The sequence below is a fragment of the Opisthocomus hoazin genome, chromosome 8 (genome assembly GCF_030867145.1).
Source record: "Opisthocomus hoazin isolate bOpiHoa1 chromosome 8, bOpiHoa1.hap1, whole genome shotgun sequence".
In the NCBI taxonomy this organism is placed as follows: Eukaryota; Metazoa; Chordata; class Aves; order Opisthocomiformes; family Opisthocomidae; genus Opisthocomus; species Opisthocomus hoazin.
The window spans coordinates 20,789,969-20,810,457 of NC_134421.1; the positions used below are offsets into that span (position 1 = coordinate 20,789,969).

General features: G+C 40.5%; 1 protein-coding gene across 13 annotated transcripts in view; it reads left to right on the forward strand.

Moving 5' to 3' along the window:
- Positions 1-20,489, forward strand: part of ANKS1B (ankyrin repeat and sterile alpha motif domain containing 1B) — a 457,460-nt gene that overhangs the window by 434,236 nt on the left and 2,735 nt on the right. For 12 of the 13 annotated variants that reach the window (XM_075427661.1, XM_075427668.1, XM_075427657.1 and 9 more), the window contains 3 exons: positions 7,525-7,611; positions 12,173-12,310; positions 19,942-20,109. In XM_075427661.1, coding sequence (XP_075283776.1) covers positions 7,525-7,611; positions 12,173-12,310; positions 19,942-20,109 — 393 coding nt within the window. The remainder of the gene's footprint in view (positions 1-7,524; positions 7,612-12,172; positions 12,311-19,941; positions 20,110-20,489) is intronic. The other variant, XM_075427658.1, reaches the window with a different exon arrangement.

Below are 20,489 nucleotides of genomic sequence, written 5' to 3' on the forward strand. Positions count from 1 at the left end.
AAGCATTGCTATTCACTGAATGTCTTCCCGTCAGCAGGCGTGCACAGACGAAAGCAGCCTGTCAGTGGAAAAAAAGTATCTTGATCTTCCTTAATCACTCATAGATACAGAGAAACAACAAAAATTACATGTTTGCTGGCAGCAGATCCCTCCCCTTTAGTTGTAGATGCTTCCTGTGCTTTCAGTTACTGCCACTGATGGTTCTGGTTCTCAAGGGAAGTGTCATGCAGATCTCCCTCGCCTCTCTCCACGGAGGGACTTACAGCAGCCTCCTGCTCTTACAGCCCAAGAGTGAAGGTAGATCCTAAATCTTCTATAATGTAAAAAAACCCCAAACAAACAAAACCTGGGAACGTCTGTCTTAATTACTCTTCTTGGCTATCCACTGTGCGGCTCAGCATCGTGCAGCAGTGTGCTCCAGCAGGGAAGATGATGGATTTGTTTGGGGAAAATCATGCAGATGCAGTAGAGTGAGCTCAGCACAGGGGTCAAGGTTATACATGCTTTTTGTTCCCACCTGAACTGCAGACTCTTGCAGCCATCCCAAATTATGGATGTTTGGCAAGAACTGTGCCTATTGGAGTGATTATACTTTATTTTTTCATTCACATATTTGCACTCCAAGGATGGATTTATGTTTTATGGTTTCCTGTTTGTTTCCAGCTGTTTTCTCTCACAAACTCTCTCTGCAGTCAACAGCACTGTCTCCTTATCTCCATTCTCCACCTGCTGTAAACTGACCTTTGCTACTTGGAGATTAAATCTCACTGTCCTGGACAGAATACATTTATTAATTATATTTAAGATATGCCTTCAAGAACTTAAGAGCTTTCATCTTTCTCAGCATGGAATAGGAAATATTACAAGTTGTGTTTTCAGTCAGGTTACTGCCTTCACTTCAGATCACCATAGGAACACGAAGCAAAAATAAAATGTGTTTACATCAAAATAAAGAAAAGGAAAAAAGTTCAGTTGGAGCTAGGAAGATACTTGTTCTCTACAGTAGACTCCATCTGGCATTTGCACATATGAATTCCTTTACCAGGTAGGAAGGGAATAGTTTTATACGTGCTGGCATGAGCACAGCAGCAAGGTAGGCTCTTTCCTTGCAGTAATGTTGTATCACGACTGTTGCATACACCAATTGCACAGTCTGAACCAATCAGATATTTACTGCAAGAGTAGGAAAATAAGATTTTTGTGCTTGGATCCTGCCACATTCCTGAATATTACGTATTTTCTTAAAGGTTTTCTTGTTAGAAAAGAGGTTCTTACAATTCAAGTTCTGGGGAACCAGCAACATAATTCTATTCACAAAATAGGTGTTTAAATATCTTGCTTACTTACGACCAAAATGTCAAAGTTGGAATTGTTACAAATTCTGCTTCTCTTATCTCTGGAGAGGAAGATGAAGCTGAAGCAGAGTTGACTCTTTCACTGAAAATAGGCAGGATCTGGGGCATTCCTTTCTGATTTCTTCTTGGATAAAGAAGGAGCACATGGATATAGATGGCAGTCTCCTTGTTTCTGCTAATCCCTTTCTACTTTTCAATCTCCGTTATTTCATTTATCCCCCAACAGTAGAAGTGTCTGCCATAGGCCTCCTAGTGAAACTAGCCTGGCAAATACCATGTCAGGCTCAAATACTGTATTTGAGAATTTAGACTCTTTGGTTTGTATTCTCTTGCGACTTGTAGCTTGTCTCTCTCGTGTGGCCACTGCTTTGGGAGGGCCTGCAGTCAAACAGGCACATGGATGTTACTCAAAAGGAAAAAAGAAGTTGTGGGGGGTATCTTAAAGATGTTCAGTCCTTTCACACATCCACATCATGTCATTCCATGTTCTTCAGAGCAGTGTCCTTGAACTCTGTGGCTGAAAGTAATCCAAGGTGCAGGAGGGATGTGCTGCCCTTTCAGCAGCAGATGAGTGTGCACAGATACTGCAAAACCAAAAAATACCTCATTTTTAAGCAGATGAGTTGCAGGTGCATCCCCAGTGCAATGTTCATATTAATGATGTAGCTTGAAGGCATCCATTAATTGTAGAGAAGTAAGCAGTCTGGTACCACAGGGATTACAGATGCTATTTTATTCCAAGAGGTATTAACTCATGTCAGGGATGCGTTATTAAGCCTTTTGGACTGAGAGAAGTTAGTAAATATTTGTTCCAAGTCAGATTGTAATTCCAAAATTGGATTCAAAACTAACTGGTCAAATGTGAACTTTGACTTTTTATTTCAATTTCATCTCATGCATGATATTGTCAAAGTGATCCACTCAAAAAGATCTGCTTAATGAGGCTTCATAAGCTTTAAATAAGTAACAGACTTATGGGTATGATAGTAGGTGGTACCAAGACAATTTTGAAATGTGCGGTTTGATGCCATTTGGAATTAATAGTTGCTACCGGTATGGGAAAATGTTCAGCTTCTCGTAGTGAAGTGGATTCCAGTACATAACTGAATAGTAAAACTGCCAGCAACAGACTTCAGATAGCTATTAAAAAGCAGTATAGGACAGAATTAACAGATTCATCTGCGAAAGTAAAAAGCCGAGATGAAATCTTAAGACTTTACGGGCTCATAAACTGGTACTCAGAATTTACATGTGTTAGTGACTTGGCGTAGTTGAATAATGTCTTATTACTGTGTATTTGCAAGATCGAATATAACTACATATGCAGTAAAACCTAAAAATGAACATGGTTTCATTTTGGCCACTGTGTGAAAGCTGAGTAATCCAGTTATAAATGTATATATAAGTACATAAAAGTGGTCAGCGTGGCAAAGTAGAGGTACCAGTGTATCCTGTTTCGTCTTGGCAGGAAATAAGTAGATGAGATGAAAGCATTGTGAGAATGGGGTGGATTACACCATGTGCTGCAGTATATCAAGTGAATGTGTGAGCATCTTACTCAGATACCATTTTACTTGTACTGCTGAATTTCTTATTCAGCTGCTTTGTGTGTGTGTGTGCACAGAGATACCATGTTTTGTACACTGCAGGAGTATTCAAAAGCATTGGATTAGTGCTCTCAGTTCTGCACAGGACAAGATATCAGTACAATCCCGTCTTGACCGTCTTGAAAGGATTAAAGACCCTTTAGGTTATATGTTTTGTATTTGCATGTATTGCCTCTTAAAAAATAAACAGCTAGTTTATATTGCTTTATCCCTAGAACAAAGTCCTCTGCCTCTTAACCCATCGTTAATTATCATGATTTGTTAGATACACTGACTGGGTGGATCTCAAATTATTTGGTGTTTAGTTTATATTCTAAGTAAATGTTCTGCACAACCTTTAACGCCGAATCAAAATACAGGTAGAAATGCTTCACTCACTGAAGACAATTTGTATTACTATAATATGGAAATCTGTTTAGAGTCTGTTTGTGAGTGTGGTGGTTTTTTCAGTGAAATTAAAGAAAATTCATAAATAAGGTCAGAAGCAAGCTTGGTCTGTCAGTTGCTCACTCTGGCACCACTGCTCTTGCACCCCTTTATGACCAATTTCAAAGGGAGGAACTGGGAGCAGCCCTGTCCAAGGCTATACAGGGTTTTGGCACTGTCCTGCATAACAGCAGCAGTGGGGTCAAATGCAAACTCGGAAGAGTCTTAAACCCAGACCTTTGCTGTAAAAGGAAGCGCTGTAATAAACGGGCAGTTTTGCAAGAGGTGCCTTCCACCTCCTTCCACTGGATGGATCTCCATTCTGAGTGCTGAGGGGACCAAGCAGCTTCATCAAAACACGAGAGAGGCTGCTGTCCCTGATATTCTTTATCCTGAAGAAAAAAGAGGCTTTGTGTCTTTTGGGGGGTCGGGGGAAGCTGAAGAAATCTCACATTAGATTTAGGATGGTGATGCTTTCTTCAGTCTTCCTGTGGCTGCAGCCAAGCCTGCTTTATGGTTCTTGAGTTACACGTGGCCTTCTTCCACACAGTCATCTACCTTCCGCTAGGAAGTATTTCAGGAGCGGGACCAAAGCTCGGTCTCTCTGGCACGCGGGCTCTGCAGCAGTAAGACTCCTCACTGCAGGAGCAGTGCACCTGAGGAGACAGGGCATGCACATCTGTCCTTATGTAGATGACCGGCTGCTGATGAGAGACAGGCAGTGGCAACAAGCCTAGAATATGCTTGCTGTTCATCCAGGTGATTCTCTTAAAGAAGTCTTAAAAACAAAGAGCCAAAGTTACAGTCACAAACGATGGAGTTCATAGGGACTGTGACCAGTTCCAGGCTAGTGAGCACTTGCCCAAAGACAGGGTCCTGTCACTACGATTGCTTCTACATGAGATAAAAATCTAATCGTGCTACCATGGTATGAACATGCCTTGGAGCATTAGACCATATGTCAACATGCACATGACATCCAATGCAAGCCTTCAGCTGTGGCTCCTATAACTTTGGCTCAGGTCCATATGCTTCCCATAGAGGCACCAGATGGACAAGAATATTTTGTCCTCTCATCATGTCCTCACAGAGCTGATACAATGACTAGAACCTGAAAAGACCAAGGAAGGGGCATACTGACTCCTGTGTCCCACTTCTTCTCGGATTCTGGTCACAGGCACAGGGAGAGATGCACACTTGGCCTGCACAGAGGTGTGAAATGTCTGACCGTGAAAGCTGTGGGACTTCATCTCAACCTCCTAGAATTTAGAGCCAAAGCAGTTACAGTGCCTGAGCGAATGCTATTCACATTGTATCTGAAAACTGCTGTTACACATCCTGGCAGCCGCCTCTTCCATTAAAAAGAAAGAAACAAGCAGCAAATAGTATGAGCTCACCATGACAACTCAGAAGTGTGGAAGTCTGGAAACTGCTTGGAGATAATTATATGGTGGACTTCTGTTACTCTGTCACTGGGACTCAAGTGGGGGTTGAGTTGGGTGTTTTTCACTATAGCACTGTCATAATAACCAAGGATGTTATTCCACTGCCCAACTGTTTGTTGCAGTGGAGATACGTGTGCAGTACCATTTGCCAAAATCATGCTTCTACACTGGACTAAAGCCTTCCAGGTCACCTTTGCACAAATCCTGGGGTCTGTATGGTTTGCAGGCTGATAGGGGACATCCACTGCTACTTACCAGCTGAGACAGTTTGGCTTAATAGATTACAAATGTCCATCACTTTCTAATTCATTTCCTAATTTGCCAGATATAATTTAACAGTGATGAGCTGTTTCACTCAGATACAGTCTTCTGGCAGGTCATGACCTGGATTAAATAGTAGAAATCAGGTCTGCTCTAGACAAACCCAGGTGAATGTGGAGCAGATAAGGAAGACGATTAAATTACAAACTACTGGTCTAGACAAAGGAGGACTCTCAGATGGTCAGTGCAACGTGGCTTTGCCAACGGGAAGCGTCACCTTTATGGGAAATGGAAGACAGTGCAAATTAGACCAAAAAGCTAAAAGAAATTAACTTAGTAGCTGTGTTTGTATAGCATGTTGGAGGAGAAGAGGAATTTTGCTGCTAAGGAGGCGAGGATGGAGATAATTACAATAATCGAAATAGGAGACAAAGAGCTCCTGCGCATAGCTGTCGGGATAAAAAGCAAGGACAAAAGTCGGATGATTGCTGGGTTGCCAGATGATTAAAGTGACGTTGTCATGTTTGCGAATATTTTGTCTGGATATGAGCATACGTGGGGTATATTGGTTGTTATTCTGATAGGTGTATGCACTCCTGCTTCCGTACAGTCACTGTCGTCTTTTCTGTGCATTGAAATTGAATTTTATGAAAAGGCTCATTTGACATCTATTATAGACGTGCACACACACATACACACAGGTAGGTACTTGCTCTGCTTTTCACAGCGATACCGTTTCTTTCTCCACTCAGTTCAGAGACATGCAAATCAGATTAACGTCTTCCTTCATATTTGGTTAGATTCTTCAGGATGTTTTACCACTTAAGCTTTCATTTTTTAAAAGGGCCTAACCTTCTGGGTGGAAAAAGCTTTATCCGGGATAAAGTGACACTTGATTGTCATCTTGAGTCTCTTGTCATTTGCTACAGAGAGATGCAGCAGTCCTCTCCATTACATGGATGGGTGGGCCTCTCCTTCAGACTTTAATTAGAGGTTTTAGCCTTCATGGCATAGGACATTAATTGCAGAATGTAGCTGGATCTGTAGCTTTGAATTTTATGCTGGCAAAAGTGGAGTCTCATTTGATTCTGGAAGGAAGGAGATCTGATAAGGGGACTTGATTACAGGTTTTTTCTTCTCAACTTTTGTTTGTTTTCCTCTCTGGTGTTAGCATCACCTATTTTTCAGACAGATTTTTTTCACAGTCTGTGTTTTCAAGCTTATATCTGTGCTATTTTCTTGAAGAATACAAAGCCACCACTGCTACTTTTGTTCAGCTGCTCTAATGCTCTTTCAAGGTGCCAAATCTAGACTTTCCAATGCATTTACACTCTCATTCTGTGTGCTGGTCTATCTTCATCTTTAAAAGTAGCTGAACTTACTCTTTCGTCTCAAAAAAATGTTTGCTTTGTCTCTATGATTGGTTGCAGATACTACCATGAGTGAGTGTTCTCTGAACTTTATCTACATTATTTATCTACAGTGGTTTTGTATAGGACAGTCTTGTCTGTCATTGCCTTCTGTGCTAAAAGAATTCAAATCAGCTATAAACTGTTATGCCATTTTCAGTTTGTTTGGTTGGGTTTTTTTGTAAATTTAATGTGTAAGCTAATCAACACATTTTCTGTAGAGAACTTCAATCTATTCCCAATATTTGCCCAGTCTGTTTGGCAGGAAATATCATTGCTGTGTGCATCATGTTGAAGGCACACAGAAGTAGACTAGCATAAAAGAAAAAAACAGCCTTATAAGAAGACATTAACCATAGGTAGGAGAACCTGGCACTGAGAGAATGCAGAATAAGCCTCCATGCTAATTCATGTGTAAAGCAGCTTCCAGTAGCAGCTGCACTTGAGGAAGCGCAGACGGTCAGACGTGACAAGCTACAACGTTGGACTGACAGGTTGATTGGCAGGCCTAGAGGGCTGCAGGGATGTCTCATGTCACAAATACAACTGCAAGAAGGCAACAGAGTGAAATATTTCTAAATAACAACTAATTACAGCAAAGAAACAGTACTACGGGAAGTACTGTGCTGTTGGTTTTTACAGCTGGGAAGGGCAGGAAGAGGGGAGGGAGGCAGCGATGAATGAGGCAAATCAGAGAGATGTCTTCAACACGCACGTGTTGGGAAACCCATGATTGCATGACTGGTCTTTTTAAGCCTGGCAAACTTATTTCATTCTCTTCCCATTGTGCTAGGAAAAAGGAGAATTTTTACCATCCTTGCAACAAACTGTGACGTTCTTTTTAGTTTTGTAACTGCAAGGCAGCTATTTCAAAAGCCCAGAGCATAGTCAGCTCAAGAAAAAGTCAAATATTTGGATAAGTACCTGTTGTTTAACTTCGGTATTTTGTCAGAAGACGAAGAGAAAGACCACTGTTTTGCAATGCAACACAACTCTAACAACATCTTCATTTTGGTTTCAGAAGTCTACAGAACAAATGAAGAAAGTACCAACTATTGTCCTGTCTGTCTCTTACAAGGGAGTCAAATTTATTGATGCAACAAATAAGGTATGTGCAGTTGTTCAATATTAGCTTTTATTTCTCACAAATAGGAATACCTGTGAGGCAGGCTCTGTAAGAGCACCAGGCCAAGGAGGGAACAGAGCTCCACTTTGTGTTTTCCTCTCTTTTTTCTCCCCAAAATGAATGTAATCTTGTCATTCTCCAGAAACTCAGTCTGGAGGACAAGTGAAGCAGCTTTAATGGCTCATTGGGAGAACATTGTGTCCAACCTTCTGCCATTAAAAAGCAAGCTTATTACAAAAGGCATTTGGCAGGGAGCCTCTTTGGAATCTTCCCCACCCAGTGCCTTAAATGTGCAGAAAATATATATATTAATTAATATAATTTTGGCAAAAAAAGAATAAAGATGTCTCAATGAACAATAAAGATGCAAGGTTTTTATGGAGGGCCAGCCATTGCAAGACTAAGAAACATGAGCCTTGAATGTCCTTTTCAAATGTCAGAGCCTCTCTGAGAGCTGTTTTCCAGGTACCAGCCGTTTGACTCCCTGAACTGCAGCAGCTTCTTAGCAGTTGTTATTCCACATTTTTTTCATCTTCCTGTGTGGCAATGCCCCTGTGCTTTGTTTCTTACATTTTAGATACATCCAGCATCTTTAAAAAAAAAAATGCAGAACTGGAAAGATCAGAGAATTCAGTGATGGGTAGAGCAATGGGTTATTGCTTAGCCAAAGTAAAATGTACAAGCTCTGTAAACAGGAGTAAAGTAATGCATGAATTTCTCTTCTTCGGATGTCTAAAATGGCAAGAAAATGCAGTCTATACTGATGCTTGCATATGAGTAGAAAAGAAATTATCTTTTCTGTTATGTGACTAAAACTCACTAAATAATATAAAAAATAAATCTGACAACCCAGCTCCCTGACCAAGTTAATAATGTATGTAACTGCTTTGTGTTGCTGAACATTCAGACCACACAATACATCTAACCCAATATCTTTCAAACTTGCCAAATCAGTCAGTTTTTAGAGGTGTTTAACTAGAACTGAGTTTTAAGTGAAGGAACAAAAGCAGATTTGTGAACTTCTGCTAGAGTTCGTAAGCCGTATCCAGGGTTAGAAGATGGCATGAAAGAAAAACAGCGGTGAAATTACTGTTACATCGTCTGGCATATTTGCCAGAGCAGAGAGGCCAGGGATTCCTGTCAGCTCCTTTTTCTTCCATTGATTCAAAATTGAGCTTTGACAACCCTCATTTCCTTTATGTTCTCTGATGTGCAGGGCATAAATCAGGACATTGTAATGCTATTAACTCTAACTTGGAGAAGGCTGTTTTCAGCTCTCAGATCTCTTCTGTAGTGTAAAGGATGTAACTGCAATGTCCTTAGGCTTACAAAAAAAGTCAGAAGAACAAAAGGAGCTTCCAGTATCTCTTTGCACAGTGCATGTAATCTTATGTAAAAAGGAAACTTGAAAGAAGTTTGGCAAATTACATTGGCTCTAGACCGGTCCCATGGAAATCTTATGCCCAGTAGTGCAATAGATGTATCTGATGGAGGTAAATAATGCCACAGTCCTGTGTTTTTTCTCAAGTGGTAGATTGCTTTCTCTCCAGTTCAAAATCTGCACTGCCTTTCCCTTCTGTAAAAACCAGGTAATAGCCTGCAACTCTCCCAGGAGCGTTGTTATCATCCTTGTCCACAGTGTGCTGTACCCAAATCCTTCGAGACCCAAAACAGATTAGCACTAAGGTGAGATCCTATTCAGACTTGTACCGCTTCCATATGAGCTTCTAGTTGACAGCGCTGGGCACCACTTAGCAACAAATGCATACTTTTTAATAACAAAAATAGCTAGCAGTTATGTGCTTGAAAACTGAGCTCTCATGGCTGTTCATCCTTTTCCTTTGTGCCACCAAGCTAAGGATTGGTACTCTGACACGTAGCAGGCAAAGCTTCAGGTGACAGAGGGGCCCTGAGCTCATTCCACGACAGCTATTTCAGTGGCGCCTTGAAGTTTGGCATGACACCACTTTGACATGACACCATTTCTTCGCAAGTGAGGCCAGAAAGAAATTGCTGCTTAGGAAAGAGCAGACTTGCAGAATTTTGTTGTGGGTCACAGCTAACCCTAACTTCTGGATGATTTCTGCTCAGAGGGGGGGTTGTCTGACAGGAGGTAGGCAAGCAGAAGGCAGGTGGCTTAGCAAAAACCTGATCTCTCCAAGGTATTTCCTTGGCAGAACCAGAACCAACTTTCAGCTTCCCTGCTTTTTGAGAAGCGCCGGAGGTTTCTCTTGCCAAACTGAGGGACAATTTTTAGAATGACGACTGTACAGTGCCAGTCAATGCCTGAGGAGTGTACCCAGAACAGCGAGCTGGTTCATAGCCTTGTCATTTCTACAGAATAAGACTATGGGTCTACTGGAGTAGTGACCCTAGGGAACACTAAACATATACACTGAAAACAGGTTTGATTTTGAAAGGAGATCACAGAGGTTATCCTATAGAAGCTAGGGAAAAGCTCGATTTCACTACTAATTTTCATCCAGACGATTTAGTTTAGGTATACCTCATTTTATTAAAAAAACCACTAGATACGGGTATGTTTCCAAAGTTTACTTGGTTTAAAGTTAAAACATTGAACTACTCACCAGGAGTTCTGACTAAAGGGCAAAGCCCTGTGTCAATGCCAGGTCACCTAGGAAAAGTTTCAGCATAGCAGAGCTCTTTCCACATACACTGCATAGCTTCAGGCAATTACTTTGTGGCTCATGATTTGGCGTAAATATTTCACATGATTTGAAGACCATCCAAGCTTCAATTCTTTCCACTTTTTAAACTACAATGTTGCCAATACAACATCAATGACAGTATATTACAGCTATATCTGTGGATATCTAAATCCCTGGTTTTGGTGAGATTGTAGTTCTCATCAAAATCTTTATTGAGGGTAAAAGTTATCAATTTGAGAACAAAGAAAACAAAATGCTTAAAGTAACATAAAAAGCCAATGATTGTTAAGCAGAGATTATACTTGTCATTATAAATTGGCGTATATTGAAACATAAATACTGGTTTTTGTCATTTTTATGAATAATGCATCAAACAGAAATAATCAAGTATGTTGCAGCAATTTAAGATTAAGAGGATTATTTCATTTCTTCAGTAACAGTTCCCTTATCTTCTTTTTTTCCGTAATTTGAAATTTGGAATGCTTTTATGAAGATTTTTCCTAAGCCATGATTTCTCCAATTAGATATATTAATATATCTTTCAAAAACTTGACACCTACATGCAAGGGGAAAAGTTGCCACTTAGCAAATGAAAGAAGATACGGCAAAGCATCTGAAGTGACTTAGTTGCATATGTTTCCTGTTCTTCAAAAAAAAAAAAAAGAGGGGGAAGAGAGGAGGTGGGAAGGAAAAGACGAGGGTGAGGGAAAACCAGAGATGCTCAGAGATTGTTTTAACTTGAACAGATGCCACTGAGGCAGCAGCAAACGGTGGCCCTGCGCGGGACTGGGACGCTACAGCTGTCACGTGTTCTGTGGTGCAATAGCAGCGTCACGCTGCAGCAGGCTTCTTGGCTTTGGGGGTTTGTGGAAAAGCCAGAGCTATAGCCGGCAGGGCCACAATTCAGAATAGCCTATAAACTAACTGCTAGGTAAACTCGTATTTGACGAATCTGTTTAAATAAATCATTTGAAATGCATGTGTTGCTGAAGCAAGGCCTAATCATAAGCCACTCTGCAGTATCTTCTTCTCTGGCTTCATGGTTCCTTTGGCCTGAACACAATAATTACATACCAGCAATTTATATAATGAATACTCATAATTTTCTCCAAAGCTTTAAGACAGCTTTTTTTTGTTTCATCAGACAGACATGCCCCACCTCTATCTCAGTAGTATGCTATAGCTTACATTGGCTGTTGCAAGTAGTGTTGCTCGGTGCATGAATGGTTTAATTTTTCTACATCTCTCTTACAGGATGCTGTTGTCAGTAAGTGGAGAAAAGTTGCGAGATCCTCCTGTAGCTATCTTTTTACTAAGCAGAAGCCTTTCAAGAGCTCAGGGTTTCAATTATAAGTGATGTTTGGTGGTTTTTGTCTCTTGAAAAAGTATAGTTGAAATTTGGTCAAACACCACGTGCAAAAAAACAGATACTGAGCCTGTTGGGTTTCACCAGATCCTGTCTATCAGTACACTGAAACAGTGTCTTGTAGTGATTGTGATACAGAAAACCAGCAGCATCGTAAGATGCTTGTCTAGTGCTTTGAAACTGTATTTACAGCTGTGTGCCAGGAAAGATGTCTCTTTGTCATAGCATACTGAATGAACTGTACAACACCCAAGTGGACTCACAGGGAAGACTCTAGGATGTATTGTTCCCTACCAGATTATTGGCAATTTTAGATATCATTGGAGAGGCTCAAAATTCCAGTAACCTGGGCTAAATCACAAGTGGGGTGTATTAAATCTCTTCTTATTAAGAAACTTTTGAAATACTCCATCACAGCAGGTGAACATAAAAGAAATCTGAAAACATACCTTTTACAGCTCTTTTACATTTAATTCCTAAATTGATTGAAAATATTTTTTTTAAACAGAATATTATTGCTGAACATGAAATCCGTAACATTTCCTGTGCTGCACAAGACCCTGAAGACCTTTCTACATTTGCGTACATCACTAAAGACTTGAAGACTAATCACCACTACTGCCATGTATTCACTGCGTTTGATGTGGTCAGTTTATAGAACATACTTCATTTAATAGTTCTTTGTAATAGTTCTTTAATTCTATTAAAACATTTTCAGGGTACATGGTGGTTAATGGAAGTTATAATTCATTTACCACGTGAAAAGACTAATGTATTAGGGGATAGTAAAAGAACATTTCTGGAGAAGAGTGAAGATTTTCTTTGATATTATCTCATTTCCCATCTGAAATCACTCACCTCTGTAATCTCAGCTGTTGACCGTAAAGTTCGCAAGTAGCTTTTCGTACAAGTCTTGACAAGTAATTCTTCTAACCTAAGGTGTAGCCTTCCAAGAGAGTTGTAACCAGCAGGTTTGGCCACCCATTCTGAAATCTCAACGCACACTGAATAAACAAATCAGAACTGGATCAATGTGCATTATATCCAGTGCTCAATCCTGCTAAGAGGTAGGCTCAGGAATTAGCTTAAGCTGAGTTGGCAGGGCGTCCTGCATTTTTGGCTATGCTGTACTGCCGGTGTAGTCAGGAAAGGAGGGGTTTGGTGATGTCCAGCCTTTCGGCTTTTACCCCTATGGGGCAATCCCGTGCCACCCAACAAGGGGTGAGAGGGTTGGACACCTTCTTGTGGGGGCCCTTTGAGCCTGGACACATTCCACTTTCATGAAGCAGATGTGGGCTGCTTTTTGGACCAGAGGTCAGATCTCACCACTGTGAGTGATTTCTTCAGATTTCTTAGCCTGCTGTTCCGTGACTTTGAGTGTTTCAGTGTTAAGCTGGATCAGTCCCAGTAACTCAAACATCTCTCTAAATATTGTTTAGACTTTTTGACATTGTGTAGAATAAACTGGAAAACGGAAGATTCCTCTGAAAATGTGTAGAGAATGTATGAAAAGTTTTGCATTTACCTCAGCCAGAGAACTGAAACACTTCCGGATCTAACAAAGAAGAGACCACAGATAGTTAATTGTGTATCTCAAGAAGTCCTAGGAACATTTGGCTACCACACTGAATCTGAAAGACTTGAAACATCTGTGATAACAGAGATCTGTCTGTGCAGAGCATTGTCCTTTCTGTGTTCCTGTATAAGAGGTTGCCCCTATATCTGTAAACAGATTATTATTATTATTATTAGACGGCCCCTCTGTTCTGCTCTGCTCTTTGTCATGACAGTGGGAGTTTTAGCTTAACAAATAACAGAGATACAGAATTTGGGGAAGTTTTATTTTAGCAGCACCTTTACCTTTTCAAAACTATTGCCTTTATTTTGAAAATAGCAAATCAGTGTTTTCATTCTTACTTCTTTGTTCAACGTTCTTGCCTGAAAAAAATCTCAAAAATGTTATATCAACAAAAGTCCTTAGAGCTCCTGCTATTTTGGTGGAAAATGGCGAAGTTCTTCCTATATTTATGCTTCTCAGATGGTGATGCACAGACTACTAGTGTTTCAAGAAATCATGAACACATATCAATTAATCAGTCATACTGTTTTCACCTAAATTTGATGACAGAAGTAGCAGCTCTAATTTTTAGGACTAGGAGGGCTTATTGTCCAAAACTTTCAGGGCTACTTGCCCAAGAGAGGTTTAAGATGCTATTAAAACTTTTAAATCATTCAAGAAAAGATATTTTAATATATGTATGAATTATTGAAACATGCTTACATGAATATAAATAAGTTAAATCAGAAAAATAGAGATGTCTGAACTGAGGCATTATATTTGTAACTGGGGAAATGGTCAACATTGCAGAGCGATAGCATGTAGGAGAGTTTAAATAACAAGATGTACAGGAAGGTAGGTTAGAAGGAATTTTAGTGTTTTGGTTCAGTGCTTTTGTTGTTTTACTTCTCTGCTGACATTTTAGTGTTCACAGGAAGTAGAAGAAACTTCAAAATTGTGTTAAAAATAGATAGACTATGGTCAACAAGATCTTACTTTATATAGATTTTACTCATAAGTGAATCAACTGAAATTAGACTGATTGATGGAGGTGATTATTTCTCCTGATCCACTTAAATACTCCTTAGTGGTTTCAAAGTACTGCAGTTTCATTTATAGGTTTAATAATCAAGCACAAACGTAGACCCAGGTATAGCAAAAGAAATCCATTTTCTCCTGGCGTGGCAAGGAAAGAATAGTGATCCAGGAATAATTACAACATTTTGCTCACTTCCTGTGCCTTAGGAGGAGCATTTAATACCTCAAGCACTTTAAATGGCTATTTTAAGCAATACAGAAACTTTAGTGTCCAACTGTCTTAACTTGGTTTTCTCCTGCAACATAATCCTCAGTGGGGTGTTACCTACTCAAATATTCTCTCTTTGTGTTATTTTATTTCTCAGGATCTAGCATTTCTGATGCAAGTACAAGCTCCATAAAAAATAGCTAGGTATTCAGAACACAAGCACACAGTAAATTAAATTTTGTATTTAAAGTTGAACATTTCCAGTTTGCTAATAGAAACAGTCCTACCCATTTGTCAGTGGATAGAAGTCCAATCATGTTAAGATAAAATAAAGCTTAGAATTGTAGAAATCCACAATAAGGTGTAAAAAAGATACATCTTAAATAACACATATTATGGCAATACAATATATGCAATGGTGTGAAAAAAAAAATCACTCTTTTAGGTCCTTCAGTTCCTCATAAATGTGAGCAAGAACAATTTTTTTTGCAGATAGGAAACCATTTTAGTGTAGCAACATATCAACTACCAGCATTACTGCTGCTGTTTAGGAGTGACTGTACATAGAACTTCTCTACTCAGAGTTAAAATTCTGTATTCAAAATTGCAAAAACACCTGACTTGATTAAAGAATATTGAAGGGGACAAGATTTGGGGGAAGAAGAGGATTTATTACTCAATATTTTAAATACACTTCACTCTCATTCACTTCTAAAGCAGCCCTGAAACTACCAGTGAAGGATTCTGTTTGGAGAAGCAAACCATCATAACGTAACAGTTCCTATACCAAATTCTGGTTCATATATGGAAGACATCCAAAGTAATTTCCACCAGATACTCCTTCATTGCCTAATGCATCTATGAATAGAAGACAACCAGCATAAGTTGGAGGAATTTCTGCTCTTGCTTATGCCAAGGATTAGACTGGTATTTTACATAACACAAAGACTTTGCTTCTTTTCTACATTCGTTTGTCCTTCGTTTCACAGACTTAAGCTGGATAAGAATTGGAAACTGCTTGTATACATAGTTAGCAGAAAAAAAAAAGCATGCATTCAGGTCTTGAAGTTCTGTTCACTGCCACCTTCTAGGGGACTAGGAGACTTTATAACATTTTTCTCTGCCCTTACGATCATGCAAGTACAATCAGTCTAGCATCCCCTTGTCTCCAGGTCAGAAAACTTCTTTCCTTTGCAGTACCCAGAGAGCGCATACCCAGACAGTCCTCTCTCTGGGGCATATTAGGTGGAATGTGTAGAACAGTTTCAGTTGCTCCTGGCAAACTTCTTGAGATGGAGCATGCTGAGGTACAAGGAGCTTTCAGCTCATGAGCAAACAAAGCTCTTTCATCTACATCGACAGCTTTTGCAACAGCCTGAAAGACCCACTTTGAAGGCTTGTTTCCATCCTCCCATTGCATACAAGATACAGTTCTGTGACACATTAGAAGAAAGGGATGGATTCAGAAGCATTTGCCATCCACGATTGCTTTAAACCCGGAATGAGAATGGATCACGAATTTAAGTTGCAGGAGTGCCTGATCATGAAAGCCTCCTGCAGCACCAGCACATGCCAGGCATCTTGATCTCACCATACTGTCTTTGGGGAGCTGAGCTTTCTTCCCCTTCAGTGCAGAAAGGCTGACACATTGGAGAGCACAGAATGCATGTCCTTTCCACATCCCCCCAAAAGTAAAAGTTTTGTGGTGTGGAGAGATAAAGCATGTGTACGCTTAATAGTGTAAATGTATGTATGTCAGCTCTGCATCTCTCATAACCCCTGTTACAAGTGAGTAACCTCTTCTTGTCAGGCTTTTGTAGTAGAAATCCTCAGCGTTTGGCCTTGAAGACTCCAGTATGACTAAGAAGTCGGCAACTGATTTCATCCCGGGGGTGTGCGTTTTGAACTGGGATTTTGCAGATTTTTTCAAGTAAAGATTCCGTATACTCTCTTCTGTTTGGTTGTGCCAACTGCGATTTTAAGTTCAGTAGCTTGAACAAAGGGTGTCTGAACTGACATTCCTACGCATCCGATGTGATGGGTAGCTCGCACTGATCATCTGCGAGACTCCAAAGGAAGCTTCTTCAGTAAATTCAGTCTTAAAAAAAGATGGGATTTGACAATGATCTTAAAAAAAAAGGGGGGGGGGGGGGGGGAATCATCACCTAAAAGAAAAACCCATAAAATCTTCATTATATCAAGCGCTCTCCCAAAAAGGCAAAATTCCTTTGCGTGACATTTTAAGGTTTTATAGCTCAGAAGACAGAAATCTTACTCTCTTTCTTAAAATATTCCTGAAGCCTCAACATAGGTTTATAGAAGCATGAAAACACAATGAAGAAGCATTACCTGCTGCAACTTGCACAGTAATAAAAGTCAGTTAAAATATAACAGAACAATTAACCATTGTAATAAGCTGGCTGAATTAAAGTGGCTGAAGAATCCTGACTCGCACTGGGGCATTGAATTGTAACATTATGTGGTGAACAAGGCAATTCACCTCAATTTCTCATCTCCCAGAAACTGTTGCTTAGAGGTATTAGCTTACTCACTTTCCTTTTCTACTGTGCCGAGCCAGGATCGGGATTGTAGCAGCTTCAGGAGCACCGTGGTCCTACAAGTTTTGCCTCCTTTCCAAGGAGCTTGGTGCAGTGCTGTAAGGGTCAGTGCCTTCTGCAGCGACCAGGGGGTCAACAACTTCTGTGCTAAGCGTCTTTCAGGGAGGCAGACGTGTTTCCTTCCTTCTGTGTCGCATGTAAAAGAATCAAATGGTCTCCTCACTCCAACAGAACAATTTCCACGATGGATTTTGTGGTTTGGTTTTCTGTCCCCATCCCCAAGGGAACCCTGCTCTTACCTCTCTGGTATAGCCCCTGCAAGAATCCGTACCATCTCTAATCCTCTTATTCCTCTCCCAGTACTACAGGTGAGAAATTCATCAAACCAAATTTATTTACTTCTGTCTTTTTCCAAATATAATTTTGCCGATTCCTTTACAAGGTACAGTTTTAATGCCCTCCTTGCCTCCATTTGCAGACTTCTCTTTGTCCAGGCTCTACCGCAGTACACAATGTATGAAATGCATCTACAAGTTACGGTTCAGTTTGCATTTCAAGTATTGAACAGAACAGTGAATGTTCTGGTTTATTTGCTGCATTTCAAACATTTGTTAACCATAGAAACAGTTACATATTTCCAATGGCTTTCAGGCTCCAAGCGTGCTTATTTTTTTATTTTACAGACTACAAAAGAAAACAAATCATAGCGGCTTCTGACGAGATACAGAACCCAGACTAGATTTATGTCTCTGCATGGCAAACTCACTGCTTGTCTCCACTCTTATCTCAGAGCTTTTCAGGCCTGTCTCTCAGTCACCTTTTTGTATGCCACACTGGATGGCACATTTGCTCAGTCCCACTAGTATTCCAGTCTGCTTTTTCTCCAAACCATTACTACACCCTGTCCTGCTGATGTATTCCTTAGCAATAATAATATCCACTGTAGACAATCTCGTGATGATATAGTACACTGTCTTACTGTCACGACAGCTGATTAAGCTTTTAGAATAATGTTCTTGTCCTACTGATAGGCACACTCCATTTCAAATAATATTATTCCATACATTTTTAGCAATTATACTCTGTTGGTCTTAATTCCATAGCCAGTGTTCTGCCAGAAGGCAGGGCACTTTATAATAGTCTCTTTAGTCTTTCATTTATTACTCCACTGGCAAACTGTATGCTCAGTGTTTCTTGGTCCTGGCCAGTTTCCTGAAGTTAAAGGGGAGACAGTTTGGAGACTACTGCTATCAAATCAGGCAGACATTTTTATTTGGGAAAGCTATGAAACTTTGGCTAGCTTGCTGTTGTGACTGCAGTCGTAACAGCCGAGAGCACATCCCAGTGGAGGAGTATAATTATTTTCTGTCTGACCTAACAGAGACCGGAGCTGGCACCTTTGTAAGAAGCTCTTATAATGAGCTAAAGAGCTGAATTTAGCCTATACTATCTCAGTATCCATGTGTGATAACAAAGGAATGGAATTTCTTCATGTCTACAGTGAAACTATAGTGTACAACATGAAATAAAATGCTTACCTTTTCAACTGTGTTTTAACGATTGAAGGGCAGACAGCATGCTACCAACTGTCTTGCATTGTTTTTTGGCTTATTGCAGACTCAACGGTTAGACTTGACGAAAGAGATATCTCATTTTAAATTATATCAGACACATGGAAATATTAAGGGATCACTTAGTTTCAAAGTAATGCAGGATTGCTTCCAACTATGGGCTGCAGAGGTTCAGGAAGGAGAGGGTAACTTCTGAATTACATCAAGTATTTATGAATTATTCTAAGGAGCTGTAGGATGTAAGGAGGCAAGCCTGCAGGCTTGCGTTTGCTCTGCAGGGAGTTGAAAAGTTATTGGAAAGTTAGGAGCCTAGAAATAGGCTCTAGTAGGAGCCTAAAAAACAAACCCACAAACCTGAAAAAAAATTACCATAGAAATTCACTTGCAGTTTAGATTAAGGTCAAATTCGAAACTCCCAGCTGCTTCTTAGTTGATTTAAAACTGTACTGAAAAAATATTTATACCAACCCCCTGGTTCCTCATTCATGCATTATAAACCTTGCAGCAGGTTTTCTTCCACATATGCAATGAGAACTTAAAGTATTCTAGCTATATATACCACCAAAGTGGTCTTAGTCTTAAAAGGCTGACTTCTTTGGTCACACACTCTAACCCCCCAGGCGTACAAGAATATCCTGACACGCCAGTTTAAGCTCAGACATTTTTACTTCTAGAAAATAAAACCATGAGAAGGCTGCCCCACCACTTGAAACACGCATCCGAAGCGGATCGCAGACTTTCATGCGTGCACGGGTGCACTGCATCTGTGAAGCAGAGCATGCACTCTCAGCGTCTGCTTTTTGTCCTTTCGGAGGCGTTGCACCAGCGCTGCGTCCTCTTCCCGTGCTGTTCGGCGGGAGCCCAGAGCATCCCGAGGCGCACACCCGAGGAAGGCGCGCGTCGGGCTGCCGGCTCTGGACGAGGACGGGGCAGCAGAAGAGGCCCAAAACAGAGCAAGGTGGAATGTCAGAGAGGTGCAGGAGCGCAAGGTGGGTGGGATCTAGAGAGCAGCAGGAACAGGGGGAGCTGGGAAGGCGAGGGGGGTCATGTGCTTGTTCTGAAAAGAGCACACTCACCCAATCCTGTTTTCAAGTTTAGTGAAACAATGTTTTCAAGGTTTTTAGAAGTAATTACTTTCAGTACAATAAATTACATTTGGATTGTCTTTAATCAATTGAGAAAGCAGTGACAGATGTAAATATTACAGAGACTTAGGAAGTTATTACCGCTATGATTTTAATTCTTTCCATTACAAATCACTTCTGCAGACAGTACTACCCCACTTCATGTATCTGACAATAATTCAACCTCACCCTAGTTTTAACTGTTTCTGTTCTGTTCCAGAATTTAGCTTACGAAATCATTCTTACACTAGGACAAGCGTTTGAGGTGGCCTATCAGCTTGCACTACAAGCACGAAAAGGGGGCCATTCTTCAACCCTCCCAGAAAGCTTTGAAAATAAACCCTCCAAGCCTATTCCCAAACCACGTGTTAGTATTCGGAAGTCAGTGGTAAGTAGAAAGTCGTGGCGCATGCAAACAACAAAATTCAGCTATACCATTAAGAGCTGATGTGCGTCGAAGCTGTATAAATAAATGTACCTGTTGAGTCCAAAATGCTCCGTGTCTCCCTTGTGCCTCCTCTGCTCATCAGCCGGTGGGGTCGTGCCACCGCAGCACGGGCAGCTGCTTCAAACAACTGCTGATTTCAGATTCCGCCAGTTTAAGGTGTTTCTTGACTAGTGTTGTGCATGTGTCTCTTACAGTAATTGCAGAGCTTTAATTGATTCTGTCTAATTCCAATGTACTGTGCTTTTTGAAGTGCTGAGGATCACAGCCAGTGCGCACCTCTAAAACTCAGCAGTTCCGTGGACTCTGCTGATGTGGAATAG